At 43.1% G+C, this 19,155-nt stretch overlaps 1 protein-coding gene across 1 annotated transcript in view; it reads left to right on the forward strand.

Annotated features, from left to right (window-relative positions):
• Positions 1–13,903: 13,903 nt before the first annotated feature.
• BACE2 (beta-secretase 2) overlaps positions 13,904–19,155 on the forward strand; it is a 49,601-nt gene continuing 44,349 nt past the window's right edge. The window contains exon 1 of the mRNA XM_086739905.1: positions 13,904–14,274. Within this exon, the coding sequence (XP_086596031.1) occupies positions 13,963–14,274 (312 nt within the window). The 5' untranslated portion in view covers positions 13,904–13,962. The remainder of the gene's footprint in view (positions 14,275–19,155) is intronic.

Below are 19,155 nucleotides of genomic sequence, written 5' to 3' on the forward strand. Positions count from 1 at the left end.
TCTTATATCTTTAATCCCTTTCAAAATTCTTCTTAAATTTTTGTCTTTCTGGGGAATGTAATCTTAAAATTACCCTGGTTCTGAGCAGAAACAGAATAGTGATGAATCTGGAAATAAAAGGCCTATACCCCTTGTAATGGTTTCTAATATGACACTTGGAGGAGGATTATATAAAGAAATAAACAACAATAAAAACATTAAAACATCAGGCAAACTATCTTCCAGGGTAGTATAGCCTAGTAAAAAAAAAAACCAAGAAATGCTGATCCATGAGAAACAATATACTTGGGATTAAGTAATAAAACACAGAAACTCCTTTTAAGAATTGATTTAAACCATGGAAACAAACAAGAAGCAAAAGGAGTTAATGAAAAAATTCCAAAGGACAAGATCAGAAAAGTATGACATAGAAAAAGCAAGGAATGAGAAAAGTTGATAAAATTAAAATTTGGATCGGCAGGTGGTGAGGAAGCTGAGAAGAAAAAACAGAACAGCCAAAATAAGAATAAGGTAAGAATATTAGACTAACAATAGGTAGCCTTCAGAAAAGACGGGGATCACGAGGAACAGAGAAAAGTGAAAAATCACGCTGATTTGCACGAGCTTTAAGAGACTGCAGAGGGCAGGTAGGGAAATGAAGAAATAGACATAGACAACATGGTTGATGTTGAGGCACAAACCAAGAGACACATGGAAGGGCTTATCCACTGAACCAAAGTTAAAAATCACAGTGAACTGTGCTTAAAAATATACATGCTTGTTTTGATAGTGTGGGAGAGAAGGGTCCAGAGCAGAGCACCATTTTTTAAAAGGCATTTTCTTGGCAATAACAACAAAAATGACACAAATGTTGCTAGTGAGAAAAGAAAGATGAATAGTGAGAATCAGAAGGGACGAAAAGAATTTCTGCTTTTGTTAGATTAAAAGCAGTTGTGTCTCTCCAAGAGGGAGATAAGGGAGGTAGAAACGGAATTATTGATGAGTACGTGAGCAGACAAGAAAGAAGGAACATACCTGAGTGCTATGAGCATAGCAATATCACTGGCCAGGAGCAAAAATGCTGCTCATAGGGTAAATATAAAGATAACACAGAGACCAAAACCCTGGGCATGCTGCTAAGAGAAGCTCCTCAAAACTGCTAAAAACTTGAGCAGAGTCAGTCAGTCAGGTTGGAAGAAAGGTGAACTGAAACCCTAGTACCGTGATAATGAAGAAGAAGGAAACAAACTGTGTGTGTCAAACACAGCTCTGGCAATTTGATTCCTGAGCAAAGCAAGGATGTCTGGTAGTAGAATGACACGGAGCAAGAGCATTGAAGGGCGAAGTGCTAGAAAGTGGCTCATCCCTCAATGCTTGATGATTATCATTAAGGTTACATTTTTTTCCTGCGGAATCTCTTTCAGCACGTTCCTAACTTGGTGAATTCTACTGACTTGTGTCTGAGGTTTCTCTTCCCAGAAGGGGCAAAGCAGTCATATAACAGGCCGAAGGAACAAAGTCTGAGGTGCAGGGAAGTATAGCACCACCAGTTTTCTCTGCTACAATAGGTATACCATCACTGCATACTCAAGAAAATGGATATTTTGACCTTACAGACTTTAGCTGTAGCACAAACAGCTCTATAAAAGACTTCAGAAACAAGAAAATGGAAGTGTTGAGTGACTACAGCCAAAATAAGTTACAGGGCAAGGATGAGAACAAGACACAAAGACTCCTCTAGTCTGTTGTCCATAGAACAGAAAGATGCTTTAGAAAGCAATGTTATTCCCTTTCCAAAAAAAAAAAAATGTTGATGCCAGCTCATACAGTAGGAATCCATTTTAAATTTACAAAGAAATACATGGAGAAAGAGGACTCAGAGCTAAGGAAGGGAAAGCACTGATAAACCCTCTATGAGACTAAAGAAAAAACAAAACAATATCACTGAACAAATGAACTTGAAAGAGTTAAAGTAACATTGGTTATGTCCTTGCACGTGTCTTAGAGAAATAATCTCTGTGGATGGAAGAAAAGAATAGGCAAGTACATCATAGATACCTTGATAGTTTCAGTAGCAACATACCTAAATCCATGTTTGCTGCGGTTTTAAATAAATAAAGCATTCTTTATTTGTGCTTTAAGCTGACCTATAGGATCCCTGGACAATGTTCAGCAGTCACTCAGAAGTGGTTGCTCTTTAGTCATTACCGAATTCCAGTACACCAATACTTCCAAGACTCAAAACTACATGGAAGAGACATTCCACTATAATCCCATATTTTCACTGACTCAGACCTCCCTAGGGGGAAAAAACTGGCAGAATCACTTCATGTTCCTAAGTACAAAGGGAGCTTCCCCACCCCCTCCCTCAGCTAAAACTTGAGAATTATGGTTTGGGCTATAGGGATTTGCAAAGAGGGTGTGTGTACATAGATAATCATGGGCATGTATATACTAGCGCTACTTTAAAAGAATATTAAGGATACATAGTCAAGCACTAAGTTAAAGTCAGAATTAAGGTTTTCAGTTGTGGTGGCTGGATGCCAGGTGCCCACCAAGCCACTCTATCACTACCCTCCCCAACAGGACAGGGGAAGGACAGCAAATAAGATGGAAAAAACTAAAGGGTCAAAAAAAAAGGCAGTTCAATAAAGCAAAAGCAAAGGCCACATACAAAAGCAAAGGAAAACAAAAGATTTATTGTCTACTTCCCATCAACAGACTTTGTCCAGCTACTTCCCAGGAAGTAGGGCTTCAGTTCACTTAGCCGTTGCTGCAGAAGACAAATATCGTAACAATAAATGCCCACCCTCCTCTTCCTTTCTCTTAGCTTTTATTGCTGAGCAGACATCATACGGTATGGAATATCCTTTTGGTCAGTTTGGGTCAGCTGTTCTGACTATGTCACCTCCCAAGATCTTGCCCACTCCCAGCCTACTGGTAAGGAGTAAATGTTGGAGAGACAGCGTTGATGCTGTCCAAGCACTGCTCAGCATCATCCAAAACAATGATATGTTATCAACATCTTTCTAGCTAATACAAAGCACAGCACTCTATGAGGGCTGCTATGGGGAAAATCACCCCCACCTCAGCCGGACGCAATACATCAGTATAGCTTTCTCTCAGGCTCCCTCCCTTTTTATTAATTGTCATTTAGCATCACTATCACAGTCTTCTTTCTTCTGCAAGACCTCTTCCTCATTGAGCTCACAAGGTAGGCAGCAATCACTAAATGGACAGCTATTCAAGATTACCTTCTATCCTCACTATTCAGTGGGTGTTCCATGAGTTAATTATCACGTCACCCAAATCCTGCCTTGAGTGTTTCTATCATGCTGTTATTGTAGTTTACTAGTTCTTCACAAACAGTAGAGAATACATTTTTGCCAAGTTCCTCATGTGACTAACAGGTATTATACATTATCACTTGAAAAGCTTAACCACAAAGGCATTTAATACTCTATACCGCTTAATATGTATGCCCATAATATCCTAGGAAATGTCATCCTGAAGGCCGGATTCACTATCCGTCCAGACAGCAAGCCTGTAAGCACAAACCTAGGCATGGCCAGAGGGTATCTCCACATCGCGCAGAAAACCACTGGGGTGTCAGGACTCTCTGAAGCAGACTACTTAAATAGACCTCCAAGGGACTACTGAACAATTTCACCAGAGTTTTTCACAAAAGGGAAAAAAAAGACATATTATAATATTCCAAGGACAAAAAATCAATGATATTTTAGGAGGGGGTGTGTCTCTCTTTCTAATAAGAAAGACCTGCTCTATGAGGCTTCATCTATCTCAAGTTGACGCGAGGACCCTATGGCTTCCTATGAATCACAGCCCTTCCTTCAGACACCACTTCCCTTCGGTATTCACAGAACCACAAAGACCTGGCAACACTGATGTGGAAGTAAGGAGAAAATGGTTTCCATCCATTCTTCTTTCTCTCCACTTCTGTTATGTAGAGGAAACACTGCCTAAATTTTACAGCAGAAGCTGGGAGTCAGAGAACGTATGCAGCAGTGTAGAAGAGCACCACAGTACCACACTAACAGGAATAATAATTTGCACACCCTCAGAATCATGGTAAGGCTGGCATGTGCACATCACCCATTACCACAGCAATGATGACAGCATTGATTTCTGTATCACCATGTAATAGTGTACCAATTTGGTCTACACTTTTTCTGGCACTTATCCTGCAATTCTTTTGGAAGAAGAATAATGCAAGATGAAATGTAACTTTTACATAGTTTTCCTAAAGCCGCTTTACTTCTAACTGGGAAGAAACGGGAGTATGGAGAGAGAAAATATATCAGATTGTCCTTCATTCCACATACATCTACAGCAAGGAGTGGAGAGAATGTTCTTTAAAACAGGTAATGGGATTCTTCAGCAAGCAAAGAACAGCACAAGTCTCCCCTTCTCCACATGCTTCTCTCTTGGAAAAACTGGTATTGTAAGTTTAAAACTCTCCTTTCGGCTTGCGTGAGCTGCATTTCCTCAGCAGATTATCCCTGATCTCACTGCCCTTGGCAGCATTAGAGGGGTCACATTTTTACATGGCTGAACTACTTGAACAATTTCTTCAAAGTATGAAATAAAAACATTCTTTCCTTCAAAGCAGCCATGCATGCTTTCTTCTTTATTCTGTTTGTTCAGTTTTTCTTTTTAAGTCAATAAACTCTTTATACCTTGTATTCATTGCAAGAAAAACAAATTCCATTCTATTACTAGTATCTACATTCTGTTTACAGCATCAGCTGCTGAAAATGAAGTATTTCACATGTATCTTAAATTCCCCTCTAAGATTTAAGTGCAACCCTTTAAACTATTTTCTCCCCAGCAAAAGTTCTAATTGTATTTGGCAGGAATGGAGTGGAGAGTGACATCTCTGATTATCTTCTGCCAAGTCTCAAATAGCTGCTGTGCCCTCTTTCCCAGCTCCCAGGAGAGAACCAGTGCAGTAAACACCATCTTCTCAGGTACTACAAGCAACAGCAGCAGACACATTTGCAAAGGTCACCTAGCAGAAGGCATTCCTGCCAACTTTCTTACAAATCCAAATGGTTATTACAAACTATTTCAAGCAGAGTCTGCTTATACATGGTGGAGTGAACCCAAACTGCACGTTATAGCCCTCTTTTGTTATAAATGGATAAGATTTATCCAGGTGTTAAGAGAGTACAGGAGACGGATAAAGGTATTGCTAATATAAGGTGCCCAAAAACTTACCCAGACCTTTTACACAGTCAAAATATGGCACTCCAACCTATATGAGACCCTAGAAAGATGAAACAGCCATTCTTGAATGCTTTTTCTCTTTGAAACATGTATTCTCATACAAGTCTAATAAAGGAGATTACCTCCAACATTGAGTCAACTTCTATTTCTTATTTTTTTGTTTCCTAGACAGACTAATAGGATTATCAGTACTATATCCTGACATTCATATTCAAAAGCAATAGCAGCTGAACCTTTGCCATGGAGACCAGAGTACCGTGAAGGTTTTTTTGTGTGTGGTTCTTCAGAAGGTATTAAAATGCAGTCAATAAACCCATCCAGCAGAGAGACACTACGAAGGAAAAAGCAATGACACACTGGTAAGAATCCAGAAAGTCTAGTTGTTCTCAAAAAAAAATACAGAACGGATTTCTTTATGGGAATTCTTAATTAGTTAACAAACCACTTCATCTGAGGCTTATTGCACTCATGGTCTCATATCCTCATTTGGTAAGAAGTGTTTTAAAGTTGCTATGGGCTCTTCTGCTCTGTGCCCATAGCCTGTTTCTGTCATTCCAACATATTTACACTTTTTTCCCCTCCAAGTCACGCCACTGTGCAGGTCCATTTCTCTTTGTGCTGTCACAGCTCTTCTGCCCACACCCCTGTGCATGCCAGGCCAAATCCTACTCCCTTTCAGTGCGGAAGCTGTCTTCTCTTCCTGCACTCTCCCAAGAGGTCTATTGTCACTTCCACGGTCTCTGTCCCTGTATCCAGCACTGCAGTGCCCAAGAGCAGCAACTCCAAAGAAACTCTTTACCAAGCCCCACACCAGGACCAAACAGCACTCCCCAGCCTGAATGTGAAGACCAACAAAGAGACGGAATGTGTTCAGTGTAAAAGGGGCCCTTGGAAGAAATTAGCTGCCAGATGGGTTGCACTGAGCACATGTAAACTGATTTTTAATAGGATAATAATTATGACTACGCTCAGATTTGGTTTTATGAAAATAATAGAAGAGATCTATCTCATAGATAGGCAACTTTTCTTTGAGACTTTTTTTTTCTAGTACCCGGAAATTCTAGATCTACTTCTCACATAGAAATACCTCCAAATGGACTGATTTTTTTAAGCTGCAGAACAATATGCTTTTCTCCAGTGTGTTTCTCAGGAACAGAAAGGCCAGGAACAAACTTGCAGAAAATAGGATGAGTCTCTGGCAGACCTGCAGCCCAAAAAACTGCAGCCTCTAGGTTTAGCAAAGTAATAAGCTTCTCTAATTTGAGGTTCTGCACATTACTAACTGGAAGGCATGCAACCAGCTCCAAGTAATGTATTTCTGATGTCCAATATAAGAAGCAGAATAAACTATTAAGAAGGAAAGAAAAATTGAAGTTAAATGGCTAGATCTTGCCCTTACAAGCAGCAAATCAATCTAGCTTACTTCATTGGGCTCTACAATTACAAATGAGGGAAGAATCACCTGAAGTTTTCTAAGCTCTGTGTTCAGACTTCTGCCTGTGTTGGCTGGCTGCCTGAGGGAGTCTGCATCTCTGAAACAGCCTCCCTGATGCATTGTTTCCTGATAACAAAGAATCCCAAAAGGCAAGCGTAATTATTCTCATTGTTGGATACTTGAAACAAATGGCAGGAGACATAAATTATGAGAAGACCTATAAGCCTGTATCTGTTGAGGAATAATGAACTATTGTAAAGACGGAGAAAAATTGAAATGCAAAGGTATGTAACATTTTACACATCAATAATGTAATCAAACGTTCTAAGACCACAGACCTCTCATTTTTTTTAGAAAGGGATCAGAGTGATTTGCCTTAGGACATATTTTATCTAGACCATTTCATCTACTGTCATTGCCAGGCGACTGTAGGATAACAGTCCTTTCACTAATTGACTTATTTAACCTTAAAGCACTTAAATAATTTGTTAGCTCTATCCTGCAGAAAGAGTCCAACATTCACAGTTGAAAACACTTCATTATCAGATTTTTTTTAAGTATGTGTGAGTTTTAAGCAGCATTTGGGCCTTATCATTAGCACAGACACTCAAAAAGATAAATATACCCTGGTACATCATGAACTAGCATTACATTTGCCACTGGAGTTCATTCTGTAAAACATTATTCCATTTCACCTTTCTCTAGCCCCAGTAAGGCATTTCAGAGGTTTCCAGAGGCCCAGAAGGATAGACCTTATTTTACAAAGCTGATAGCTGCAAACCTCTCTTAGATGCACTGGGTTTTCCCCATGGCTTAGATGCCAAGAATATTTCAGTGCTTGTGGACTACTTTGCTAGCAACATATTAATTTCTCAGGCAAATGTTTATCTTCATGTGCATGAACAGAAACACTTCAATCTTTCTAAGAATTTTGGAAGAATAGAGCTCAAGTTTTGGGTTGTTTTTTTATCAGAAAGAAATGGGATACAGAATAGGTTATTTAGATCAAGGTCACTGAGACCAGTGTAATAATTTTGTGGGAAGTGGGAAGAAGACTTGACTCACATCCCTGTTATTCTTTTGGAAAAAAAAAAAAAGGCAAAATCGATAAACAAAGTATTATTTCAAGACTAAAAAGCCAAAAATAAAAAATAAAGAGCTCATTGCCAAACTGCAAGTAATCTTTTATCAAAACAAACAAACAAAAATTTTAAAGATCTTTAATTAATCCTACTAATTGCTTGTATCTAGGTTGTCATTCCAAATTCTCCTTCATCCAAGCGTCACTCAAACGTTTGGTCTGAAGTCTGTGGTTCACGCTCAGCCTTCAGCATTTCAGATTTTATTTACTAAAGTGGCATATTTAAGCTAGAATCCAGTAATTTACTGCTCCAGGAAGAGGGGAGAGGAAGGAAGCTCTATATCCAGCAGGCAGTCGCTGAGTTGAGGAACCCAAATTAAGGAAACTGCAGATCTTTATAGATTATGGTAAAACATACCTGCTGCATCCAGTCTTCAGAGGCTTTGCCATGGTCAGCATCAGGGTAAGAAAGAAAGGTGGACCAAAAAAAAAAAAAGCAGGTTATAAAGACAGACTGCAGGAACTGATTTTGCCATGCGTGAGATCATTTAGTGCTTGAACTTCCCAGACTGCAGTGGTTATGCAGACTGCCACAAAGAAAACTAAGACAGCCAGCAATCTCCCAACTCAAGACTGGCTGTTCAAACAACATGATCCATCACAAAATTCCTCCGTCTCTCCAAGAATGGCCATAAATATAGACCCACAGCTCTATTAAATGAGAAACTTATTTTAAAAACATTCCTTATTGCAGATTTTAAGTGGGATGCAGCCAGGAGCACCCCTGTAATCTCCTCATTAAACATCTGGCACACAGGTGGATTGGAACAAAACCATATCCCACTCATTTACCTCCCCAAAGCAACCAGTGCCCAAACCTCCAGGAGGACACTCTATCCCACGTCCTCCACTTCCCAGTAAACATTGTAGATGTCTAAGCACTTCTGAAAAATCTTGACCAAGCTGACTGGTTTCCTGAACACTCAGTAACAAGCAATTCCTTACTGTTAACAATAAATGGAGGTCTACCAGTGCTGTACCAGCCCCATACGCTTATGGAAATATCTGAGTAATCTCAGCAGTACGTGCCAACTCTCAATGTGCCGTTTTTAAAGTGCTGTTATAGTTCACTGCATGTTTAATTTTTCATAGTTTATAAATTTATAACCGTTGCTGTTTGTGGTGTAGGAAGACCTGGAATCAGAAGGTCGATACTGGATCATTTTAAGGTTTAACCCATAAACTGTTTCTTCTGTGGTGCCAGCTACAGAATAGAGTTGAGGAAGTCTGAAGAGCTTTCTGAGGAAAAACAACACTTCTCTGAGAGTGGCCAATGCATTCATGAAGAATTCTGCAGGCTGCCTCAGATGTGGGACAGAAGCTCAAATGGCCACTCTCCCAGATAGCAATGAGCTACACTAGGCCCACTGCTAGCAAGATTCAAAATAAAGGTGATAAAAATCAGACAAATCAAACAAATACCAAATGTATTGACAGCACTGTACCATCAGGATGTCCATGACCCTAATCTTGACCTCTGCTCTGTGCTGCCCTTTCGCTCTACAGGGCCTGAGCGAGCCTTACTTTGAGCCACTTGGACCAGCAGCTGTGTATCTGCCTCCCCTTCCTTTGCTCCTACTAATTTCCAGAAACAAGGGATGGTGGCTTCCGCACAGCCCCTCTGCTCTAGCGCTGGGATCAGCCAAAAACAAGCTGGTTTTCACATCTTTTCCCTTTGATTGGTGACACATCACTTTGAGATAAAGGGATGAGGTGGGACAGAGGAGAAAGTGCGGTGTATGTGGGCTTGAGAACCCAGGGGAGAAAGATGACATTCTGGGGCATGGAGATTTCTGTGGAGAAAAGACCCTCATGCTCTAAGTTCAGAGAAGCTCACATCCTGTGAAATCCTACTGGGGTGGAGGATCTTGCTCCAGGGAAAAAGATGCAAAATATGGATCTCAGCACCCAACTGGGTGACAGATTCTATCACACAACAAAGTCTTTGAGATCAGCTCAGCCAGGCTCCACCAGTGGTTACATGCCTTCAACAGCAACTAAGGAGGATGCTTTGCTTGTTTTTTAATGGAAGTTTGACAGAAGACAACTGGATCTTCAACATCTCACCTGTTCAACTGTAGCCAAAGGGATATATCACCATTCAGAAAACTAATTGCATAGACAGTGATCAAAGAAGATGCCCCTACTGAGATTCTCTACTCACAGTAAAGACATGAAGGGAGCTAAACATTTCCACCTACACCGCCAACCACGGATTCTCCAGCCACAAGATTCATTTTGGATGGGCTTTATACATGGTGCATACGCTCTGTCCTTAAACAAGCCCCTGAACTGTCTGTGCCCTCACTTTGGCACAAGAGATGTTACTGGACCCCTAGCAGTACCACTGGAATAGCTCTTCTGGGTGGCACGTCTCTCACCCCACAGGGCTCCTGGTTTGCTTGTTGCCTTTAAAGACATACTGCCTTGGCAGACAGAGCCAAATCTTGCAGTCTCTGTTGCTGCTTGACTCTTCACTGCTCTGTCATTTACCAGCAACATTTCACTGGATTAGGCCCAAAACATGAAAAAGCTGATTGCAAGATGATCACAGACAGAGAAGACCATTTCCCAGACAGGTTCAGGAAGCAAAAAATCTCCCCTCTCCTAAGGCTCCCATACTCTGCAAATTAACCCTTTGTACACTGCAGGTCCAGATGGGTTTCCTTCAGTACCAGTGTGCAATTAGTGGTAAAGACCAATCAGTCTTCTAAAAACTGAAATATTGATTAGGCTAAGGGTAGGAACACAGAAAGCAGACAAAGCAATTTTAGAATAGACATCTTTATTTTGTGTTCATCTGCCTTTATCATTGCATAATAATAGCACAGGTCAGCCTGACTTCTTCAGATGCACAGCAGAGAACTGCTTTGGTCTGAGCAGTCACCTAATAGCTTCCTCTTTTGGAAGGCGAGGATCTCTTTTTAGCCATCCAGAGCTCCTCTGCTCTGATCAGCTCCAGCACTTCCTCTGCATCTTCAGCCGCCTTCTCCACTCCAACTTGTTTTCTCCACAGTCCTGATTTAACATCTCCATATAGCAACTGTCCTTCTGACTTAGTTAATACGTACTCTGTCCGTAACACAGAGCAGTTGCATTTTTATGATGCGCTGTATTCTGTAAATACTGGGAGAAGGTTATGCTATAGAGACATATGTTAATTCACTGTCAAGTGGCTCAAGGTTTAAAGCAGCACAATACCATCAAATTAAATTAATGCAGAGTTGGATCAAAGTCAACATATGCCTGCAAATTTATATGTGGACAAACAAATTTTTAAAAATACCTATTCACAAGGGCTGATGATTAAAGATTTTATTATTATTATTTACTTAAATAATACACATTTGGAATAACAAAAATACAGAAAGCAAGATTCTCCAAATATTCCAGAAAACAAGGAGCACAGACACCTAAACTTGTGTCTATTTCTAGCATTTCATTTATTTTCTGTATGTGATACACAAAGAAATAAATGTGCATATTGATGGTAGTGGCATTCATTGCATACAGATGATTTGCCCTCCGAGGAACGTTTTGGATATAGTTATGTTCAGCTCTCTAGGAGGACTTCATAATGTCTTCTTTCAAAAGCAGTTGTTTGCATTGCTCTTTTAAGGCCCATTCCTGCCACTGTTCATAAACGCACCAGGACGACTCACCTGCACACGGCACAGCCTAAGCCTTATCAGATACGTAGGTAAATAAAGGAGCAGACCAGGCAAGGCAGAAACCTCACAACAGGCTACTGCATGAACACGAGCCCTGCTGTGATGATGCGATGGGAGGGCAGAAAGGTTACACATACACCACTTCATACATGGCAGCTGTCTGATATGCATTTACTACAAGACCTATCGAGGTCTGTGGAAAACAGGACAAGAAGAACTTTTAACAAACAGGGTGAAAAAAGACAAGTTTTCTCTTGAAAACTTGAAGGCTATGCTCTATCTTCTATACTTCGAAAACTATACACTCCTTTTGACTGGGATTGCTTTACACAGAAGTATGGTAAGGTATCTTAGCAACAGCAGCAAGGGGAAGACTTACTGTACTGTAAAAGAATTAAAACAAAATGTATATAGCGGCTGACTGTTATAAATACATCTCTACCACTCTGAGGGGGTGTTCAATTATACTCTTGATTACTTTTCACATTTCCTTTTTCAAAGGGGTGGGGGTATTTCTCCAGTTTTCAGCTCACCCATGAAGAGCCCCAAGCATTTCAATTCCCCTTCAGCTTCAGCTCCAAATAGAGAGGCCTTACAGTATAACCTGTCGCTATCCCAGCTACATTAGGAAAAGCCATTACTGTAGCACCCTGGAGATAACCTCTTCATATGAGCCACGCTGCCACTCCCTCAGGTGTTCAGCTGCCATCAGCCTAGAGCAGCATTTTCCATTTCTATCTAGAGCAGGTGAGACTTGACATACTGGGACTGCAATATTTCACATTCCTACCTGTCAGGCAAATAGAAAGCTCCCTGCAGCAGGCAAAGTTTGCACAATTTCACCTTTTACTAGGATATGTAGTTTCCTCGCAAGTAAAATAACCTCCTGAGCGCAAGCTTTGCCTATGCCCTTCACCCAAGTCCTCAGCCAGGCCAAGTCCCTTGCAGGCTTCTCAGCTCCCCAGCTGCGGCAAAGCAAGGTTAAGAGGGCTACAGCCCTTTCCTGCTCCCCGTGCAGAGCTCTGTGGGCAGCAGGGACAGGGACCGCATCCCCCTCCTGCTCCGGATGCCGGAGAAAGTGCTCAACCGCATCAGAGGCGCTAAACTGATACAAGGGAAGAGCTACGAAGTGCGAGCAAGGGCTCCAGATTTTAAGTGGCAGAGAGCCAGAGTACTGAAAAACGTCAGTGCAAAAAGTGAAAACACCTTCTTTTCCTTCAGCAAGGGCAGGTGGGATTTCTTTTTAAGGATTATCCTCTGGAAGCAACTCTGGCAAAGGCTATGGATAACAGCTTCACCTGGAGTAACCTTCCAGCAAATAGTTTGCTCAGCTTTCCTGGGAGTGAACAGTAGTACTGTCCACCTCCTAGGGAAACTTCATTTAATGCCTGTGAAACACTTGGAAATCGTGCACATGATTATCCCCTCTCAAGGAAGGGAGGGAAGGAGCCCTTGCTGTTTACTATGCAGAGGAGGGATCTCAGTTCACACAGCTCGGAGCAGATTTACACACCAGGTCAGACTGGGTGGCTGCCTAGGACAGCAAATTGGTCAGGGGATTCTGAGAGTATGCATGACTTAGACTGGATATTTTTCAACTTCATCTGCTAGAGGATGGGGGGGGGGGGGGTCAGAAACAAACACCAAGTGACTGCTTAGACTTGCCCTGTTATTTTTCAAGGCTTTGGGGCTATTTGCTCCATCCCATGATCTACCTGGCACTGTCGTTACTCCAGAGGTGCGGAGACTAATTCCCTCCTCAGTGTTCCCATCTTGCGAAAGGCCGCCCTTCGCTGCTGTTATTAATTCCGCGCATGATGAAGACATTTAAAAGCCTCACAGGCTTTCTCCCAAGCCTTTCATGCCTCACTCTTATCCATACAGCAGATGAATTTCCACACGCACGTACACACGCCCGCTCCTCGCACCAGCCGCCGCTGCCGTGAAACCCGGCTGCTGTCACCCACGCCGCAGGCACCCGCTTCCACGGACACCCGTGCGGGAGACGCACCCGCATCCCTGAGCGGCCCTGCACTCCCACCTCATCCTCATCATCCATGCCCGGCCACACCCTCACCTCCCGCCCCCCTGCCCTCCCTTTTCGCAAACTTTTTCTCCCCACGCTCCGTTAGCGGGGCTGCGAGCTGGGCTGAGCCGAGCCGAGCTGAGCCGAGCCGGGAAGGGAAGGGAAGGGAAGTTTCTCCCGTGGGCACCAGGCTGGAGCAACTTTTCCCGCACGGCCTCCGGGCAGCCGGAGCGGCCGGGGCCCCGGCCGCCCGGGGGCCGTGCGGGAAAAACGCGAGGAGGAGCTCGGTTCGGGGGAGGGGGGAGATGAAGCCGGGGCGTGGGGAAGCCGCTCCCTTCTTCTTCCTCCTCCTCCTCCTCCTCCCTCCGGCTGCTCCAAGCCTGGCAGCCAGGCGGCCGCTGTCTCTGGCCGGAGCCGCTACAATTGGGAAGAACCCCCCCTCCCTCCACCCCCAGCTGCCGGGATGGGGACGGCGCTGGCGGCTCCCGGCCTCCTGCTCCTCTTGGCCGGTACCGCCGGGATCTGCCGGGCTTTCTTCTCCCTCCCGCTCCGGGTGTCCCACCCGGCCGCCCCCGGTGGGTCGCCCCCCGCCCCGGTGGTGTTGCGGCCGGGGAACGGCAACCGGCAGCCGGATCCCTTGAGCGGCGGGGACGGCTTGGCCTTGGCCTCGGATCCTGGGGGGCCCCTCAACTTTTTAGCCATGGTGGAGAATCTACAAGGCGACTCCGGCCGCGGCTACTACCTGGAGATGCTGATCGGCACCCCCCCGCAGGCGGTAAGAGCGGGCCGGGGGCTGCGGGGGTGGGAAAACTTCTCGTCGGTGGGCAGGAGTCTGCCTCCTTCCCCCCCTCCTCCCCAGCCCAGACGCAACTTTTTCCCGGTGCTCAGTGCTGCCGCCCCCCCACCCCCCTGCACCTCGTGCTTTAGAGTCACAGGGTGCTTTTTTTCTTTTTTTTTCTTTTTCTTTTTAATTTTTTTTTTTTTTTAAGCTGCTTTGCATTGTGATTGGGCGCTTTGGTAGATCCTCCCGGCAGAATCGCTGCAAATCTTCCTGCTAAACTGAGCGGTGGGGAGGCAAAACCAGCTGCTGCTTTGGCCAGTTCGCCTGTTATTCACTAACAACGCGAAGGAGGTGCGCGGTTTGAATATTGTTTCCCAAAACCTCCTCCGCCTGCCTTCCACCGGCACTGCTGAAGTTTTGGGTTGGGTTGGTTTTTTTTTTGGTTTTTTGTTTTTTTTTTGTTTTTTGGTTGTTTTTTTTTTGCGATGCGGCCGCTCTCTCATCTGTGTCATGAGATCCCAGGAGGAGCGGTGCTGGGCTGCTGGTGGGGATGACCGGTCAGCTGAGTGGGGATTAATTTCCTGAAAGTCCTCGGGGCTTTCCCGCAGAACTTGGTCTTTGCTTGGTCTTTTTACACTTGGAATGTAAGAGGACTGGCCACATTGTCGCTTTAATTGAAATGTCGGACGGTAGGATCAATACCTGTATTGAGAAAGGGCAACGTTGTTCTATGATTTTATGATCAATAAATGGCGTTTTAAAAAAAAAAAAAAAAGGCAAGCGAACCAGATCTGACGTATCAAGGGGTGGCCTGATAGCCACAGAGGCTGTGAAATAATTTCTCCTTCGTGTTGTGCGCTGCATATTTGACTAGTTCTATTAGCGTGGCATTGTGCGTGCTTCATTACTCTAGGGAACTTTCAGTATTGGTTTCTGCCAGGATCAAGATACCAGGTTTGATTGGACTAATAATTCAATTCAGTATCTCTTAAATGAAAAAAAAATAATTTTAGGTAGAAAAAGTGGCTATCAAGCGTATAATCTCCCTACGTGTCTAGGGGGATTCTGAAACTGGAAGAAAAGGAGAGGGAAAAATATGACAGGCTTTTGATAATGTGACTGGAAGTCTAAGAGGGAGAAACGTGCTGCACCTGGAGGCTTCAGTTACGATTAAAAGCTAGTATTACTTTTATTACGTGTGACGTGAGGTTTCAGATAAACTTGCCCCAGTGACTTTTTTTTTTTTTCTTCCCCATCTGAAAAAATAAGCTCTGAATCTGGTTGCAAAGCTTTTACTATTTTGAACTAGTTCTGAGTCCTTGCAAAGTTCATTATTTAAAAGACCACCACTGGTGCTTAGAACATGTGCAGTTTTATTCACGAGTAGGCCGCCAAGGTAGTAAGTAAGGTTATAAATGCGCTCGTGTTTCCAAAATCAGATCTCAGTGTAGTGACTCAGTAGAGTGCAGTTACATTTTTTTTTTTCTCTACTTTTGATGGAAGCAAATTTGTTATCTCGATCCCTGCCTGAAACTGGAAGACTTAAAGATCCCAAATGTACTTGTTTTTTTGCTTTGCGATGAATAGTAGAAAGCTGCAAAGCCGCTACAGGCTAGCGCTACTTGAATCCTTCACAGTGCTGATACTAAAAGCAAGTATCTTGATACTGCCGAGCGTTGGGATCATGTTAAACTCCTTGGGCAAGTAGTCGCTGGAGTCAGAGTGGGCCACCAGCAGGTTAGAAAAGGAGAGATGTCTCCTACTGATTTAAATGCTCCTCCCAGCCTGACTTTGCATCATGTTAGAAGCTGCAGTGTGAAGTGATGCTTGAACACCTTTCTTTTCCTCTTGCACCACTCCAGCATGGGCCTTTCCCCCAAGCTCACTCCCTTCTTTGCCCAGGTCTCTCCCAGGACCACTGAGCCCGTGCAGGGGGTAACGCTGCCCTGAGGTTTTGCCAAGAGGGAAGAAGGCAATGAAGAAGAGCTGCAGAGGAGCACGACTTTGCTTCCGTGCTGTCAGAGCAGAAGGGTGGATGGCAGAGCCGCCACTCCAGGCGAGGGGATGGGTAAATGCAAACAAGGCAGTAGCGGACCGAAACCAAGTAGCAGGTTGTGAGAAGAGGCAGAAGATTTAATGTCGCGGTTATGGTAGTGCTGGTGCCTGGTAACTTTGGAAATGTGTGCGTTTACTGTTGAAAGCCTACGACTGTGCCAGGATGGGGAACAGGCATGTGTGAAAGACTTCAGCACTACTGAGCTTGCATTACTGCTCAGTTGCATTTTTAGAAATTTTAATTTCCATTCTTGGAAGGAATCTACTATGAAAGAATTTCATTTTTCAGGTCATTTAAGGTACACTGTTTCAGTTTCGTTCCAATTCTGATTTGTCATATAGCAGATAAACACAGCACAGAACTGAATTTCACAATAGCAGTTCTGAAATACATGTTCTGATGATATAAAAATAGAGCAGCTGTGTGAAGTCAAATTTATTTTATTTTCAAGACAGGAAACTTCAGTGCAGTCAATCCAGTTTTGCAAAGTGCTTGCAGCCAACGTATTGCTGACCATTTCCAGTTTCATAATACAGTATCCTAATCGTATCAGATCTCCAGACCAGCTAGCAGGTTGGTGTCAGCTGTCATTACCCCCATTAGATCTCCTTCATTCACATGCAGCTCTACTTAAGAATTCTGTGAAAGGTGTGAAAAAGAAGGTTTGTTGTATTGAAGAGTGTGATGTATTTGTCTCTTATTTCATGGACGTTTTATTATGTGTCCTACTTCTGATGGATTAGGTGCTTTACACCTGTCTATATAGGTGTGCTTCTTCCAATTCTGGATTTGAATATGAGATGGCAAGAGCCCAATATGAATTGTGTGCATGGTTCTTACCTCTTATTTCTTTAAATAATCTGGTGGAATTCCTTTCCTCTATCTTTTATTATTTTGTCTGCCCTGAGATTATAAGCACTGCGAGGAACTGAATCAAAGATCATTTAGGTTTATCTCGCTATCTTCATTGCAGTTCTGTTCATATTAATTTTGTTTCTCCTGCGAGCTTTTGACCAATAGGATAGTCAAACTTTTAAAGCACTCCATGTTCTTCACAGCTTTCTTGAAGTCCATCTGGACTGCATTAAATGTTTGCAAGGAAAGTACTGTTGCCTCATCATGCCTCTCTTATGCTAGTCTTTGTTGTATGAGGTAGAGGTATAAACACCTTTTGTGTTTATTTTTGAGCTCTTTAATAAGCTGAAAAAAGGAAGGGTTGAGGAGCAAAGATGAGTGCTGTGGTGTATTGGAGTATTTTGAGGTGGCAGCATCAAAATCCCTCCAGATCCCTCTAATGGAAGTACTATTGAAATGTAAAATATTCCTATTGTTAAATGATGAATTGGGTAAATCTTGGTTGTTGTTGTTGGATGTCTGCAAAATAAAAAGGAGAAGGACCCAAAAGTCGTAAGAGGCAGGACTAATATAGAGATGTACTGTGGTGCAGTGGGGTGTAATTTATTTTTGACCAAAGACAAAGCAAACAAACATACCAGGTTTGGGTTGGCAGAAGGGCCTCTGCCTTTACAAATTAGCATTCTGGCACCTCCTTCCATACAAAATTAGCCCTTGCAAAAGGAACTGCATGGAGGTAGTGGAGCCTGTACTGTAAAAATAACCCAAAACACGAGTATTCATTACAACACAGTTGGCCTGAGTAGAGTACAGCACTGTTCGTGTTTGGTAGCAAGGCTTTGCCTTGCTGTGTTCGTAAGCAGGCTGCAATGGCCTGCTGTGTCTCTGCACAGAGTGACACTGCGTGGAAGAGGCTCATCCAGGTCGTTCTTAGGAGGTTCCTCTCTCCCAGGGTAAATCAGTTGGATTAGAGCCCCACTAACTGCTCCCAGGAGTGCTCCTTCAAAGGTGCTTTCTCTCCTTCAGAGAAATGCTGGAAGCTTTATTATCCAGGGTCCCCAATCGTTGCAATCGTGCGTTTAAGATCCTGGTGGGTCGGGGCAGAAGGTCTGTTGGGAGGAACAAGAGTGGTGACAATAGGTGTCAGGTTCACACTTTTTACCGCTCCTTGCATTTCATCCCCTATCAGGGCAAAAGCATGAGTTAAATTTTGAAAGAGTAGAGAGTGAGTAAATAACTATTTTGCCTATTATTAAGGAGTGAATTAGTTGGAGTAGAAATTAGATGAAAATAAACCAGTGGACAAAAGAAAGCCCACGTGGAATTCCTGTATGTTTGGATGTTTGGGATTATTAAGGAAGGAATCTTTTTTTTTTTTTTTTTTTCTTTTTTCCCCCCCTCCTATAACCAGAAAGCAGTGAGCTCTAGGGATAGTGTCTGGCAAGACGGATTTGAAAACTACTACAGCTTGCAAGGGTCTTTATTTTTCTGAAGGGCACTTAGGATTTCAAGTCTGCGAGGACATGTAAGCTATTACATTGCCTCCACATTTTATTATTATCTTTGAAAATTTCTCACTTATTTTAGGTGAAGCGAGTCTGGCCTGAAACATTATCTGGTCATTGTCAAGTATAGCTACGTTGGAAAAAGGAAGCTGATACAATAGCATACCCTTGCACATATGAGTCTCCAGGATGAATTGGACGTACTTCTCTCCCTTTTCTCACTGGCTATGAAGTACAGATTTAATCATAATATGTGCAAATAAGTGAAGGTACTTGTTGCTCCTGTTTCTGCCCAGATTAGGACTTGAGATCAGATCTTCAAAGGAAAGGAGGCAGTGCTCGGCTGTCTCAGAAAAAGGAAGTGTTTTTTCCTGCCTTTGGTGGGGCTGTCATACATCTTGCTGCTTTCCAGCCTGGTTTTGCTACGTAGATCTGAGCTCGTGAAGCACATGCATGCAG

The sequence above is a fragment of the Chlamydotis macqueenii genome, chromosome 1 (assembly GCF_036417535.1).
Source record: "Chlamydotis macqueenii isolate bChlMac1 chromosome 1, bChlMac1.mat, whole genome shotgun sequence".
Lineage (NCBI taxonomy): Eukaryota > Metazoa > Chordata > Aves > Otidiformes > Otididae > Chlamydotis > Chlamydotis macqueenii.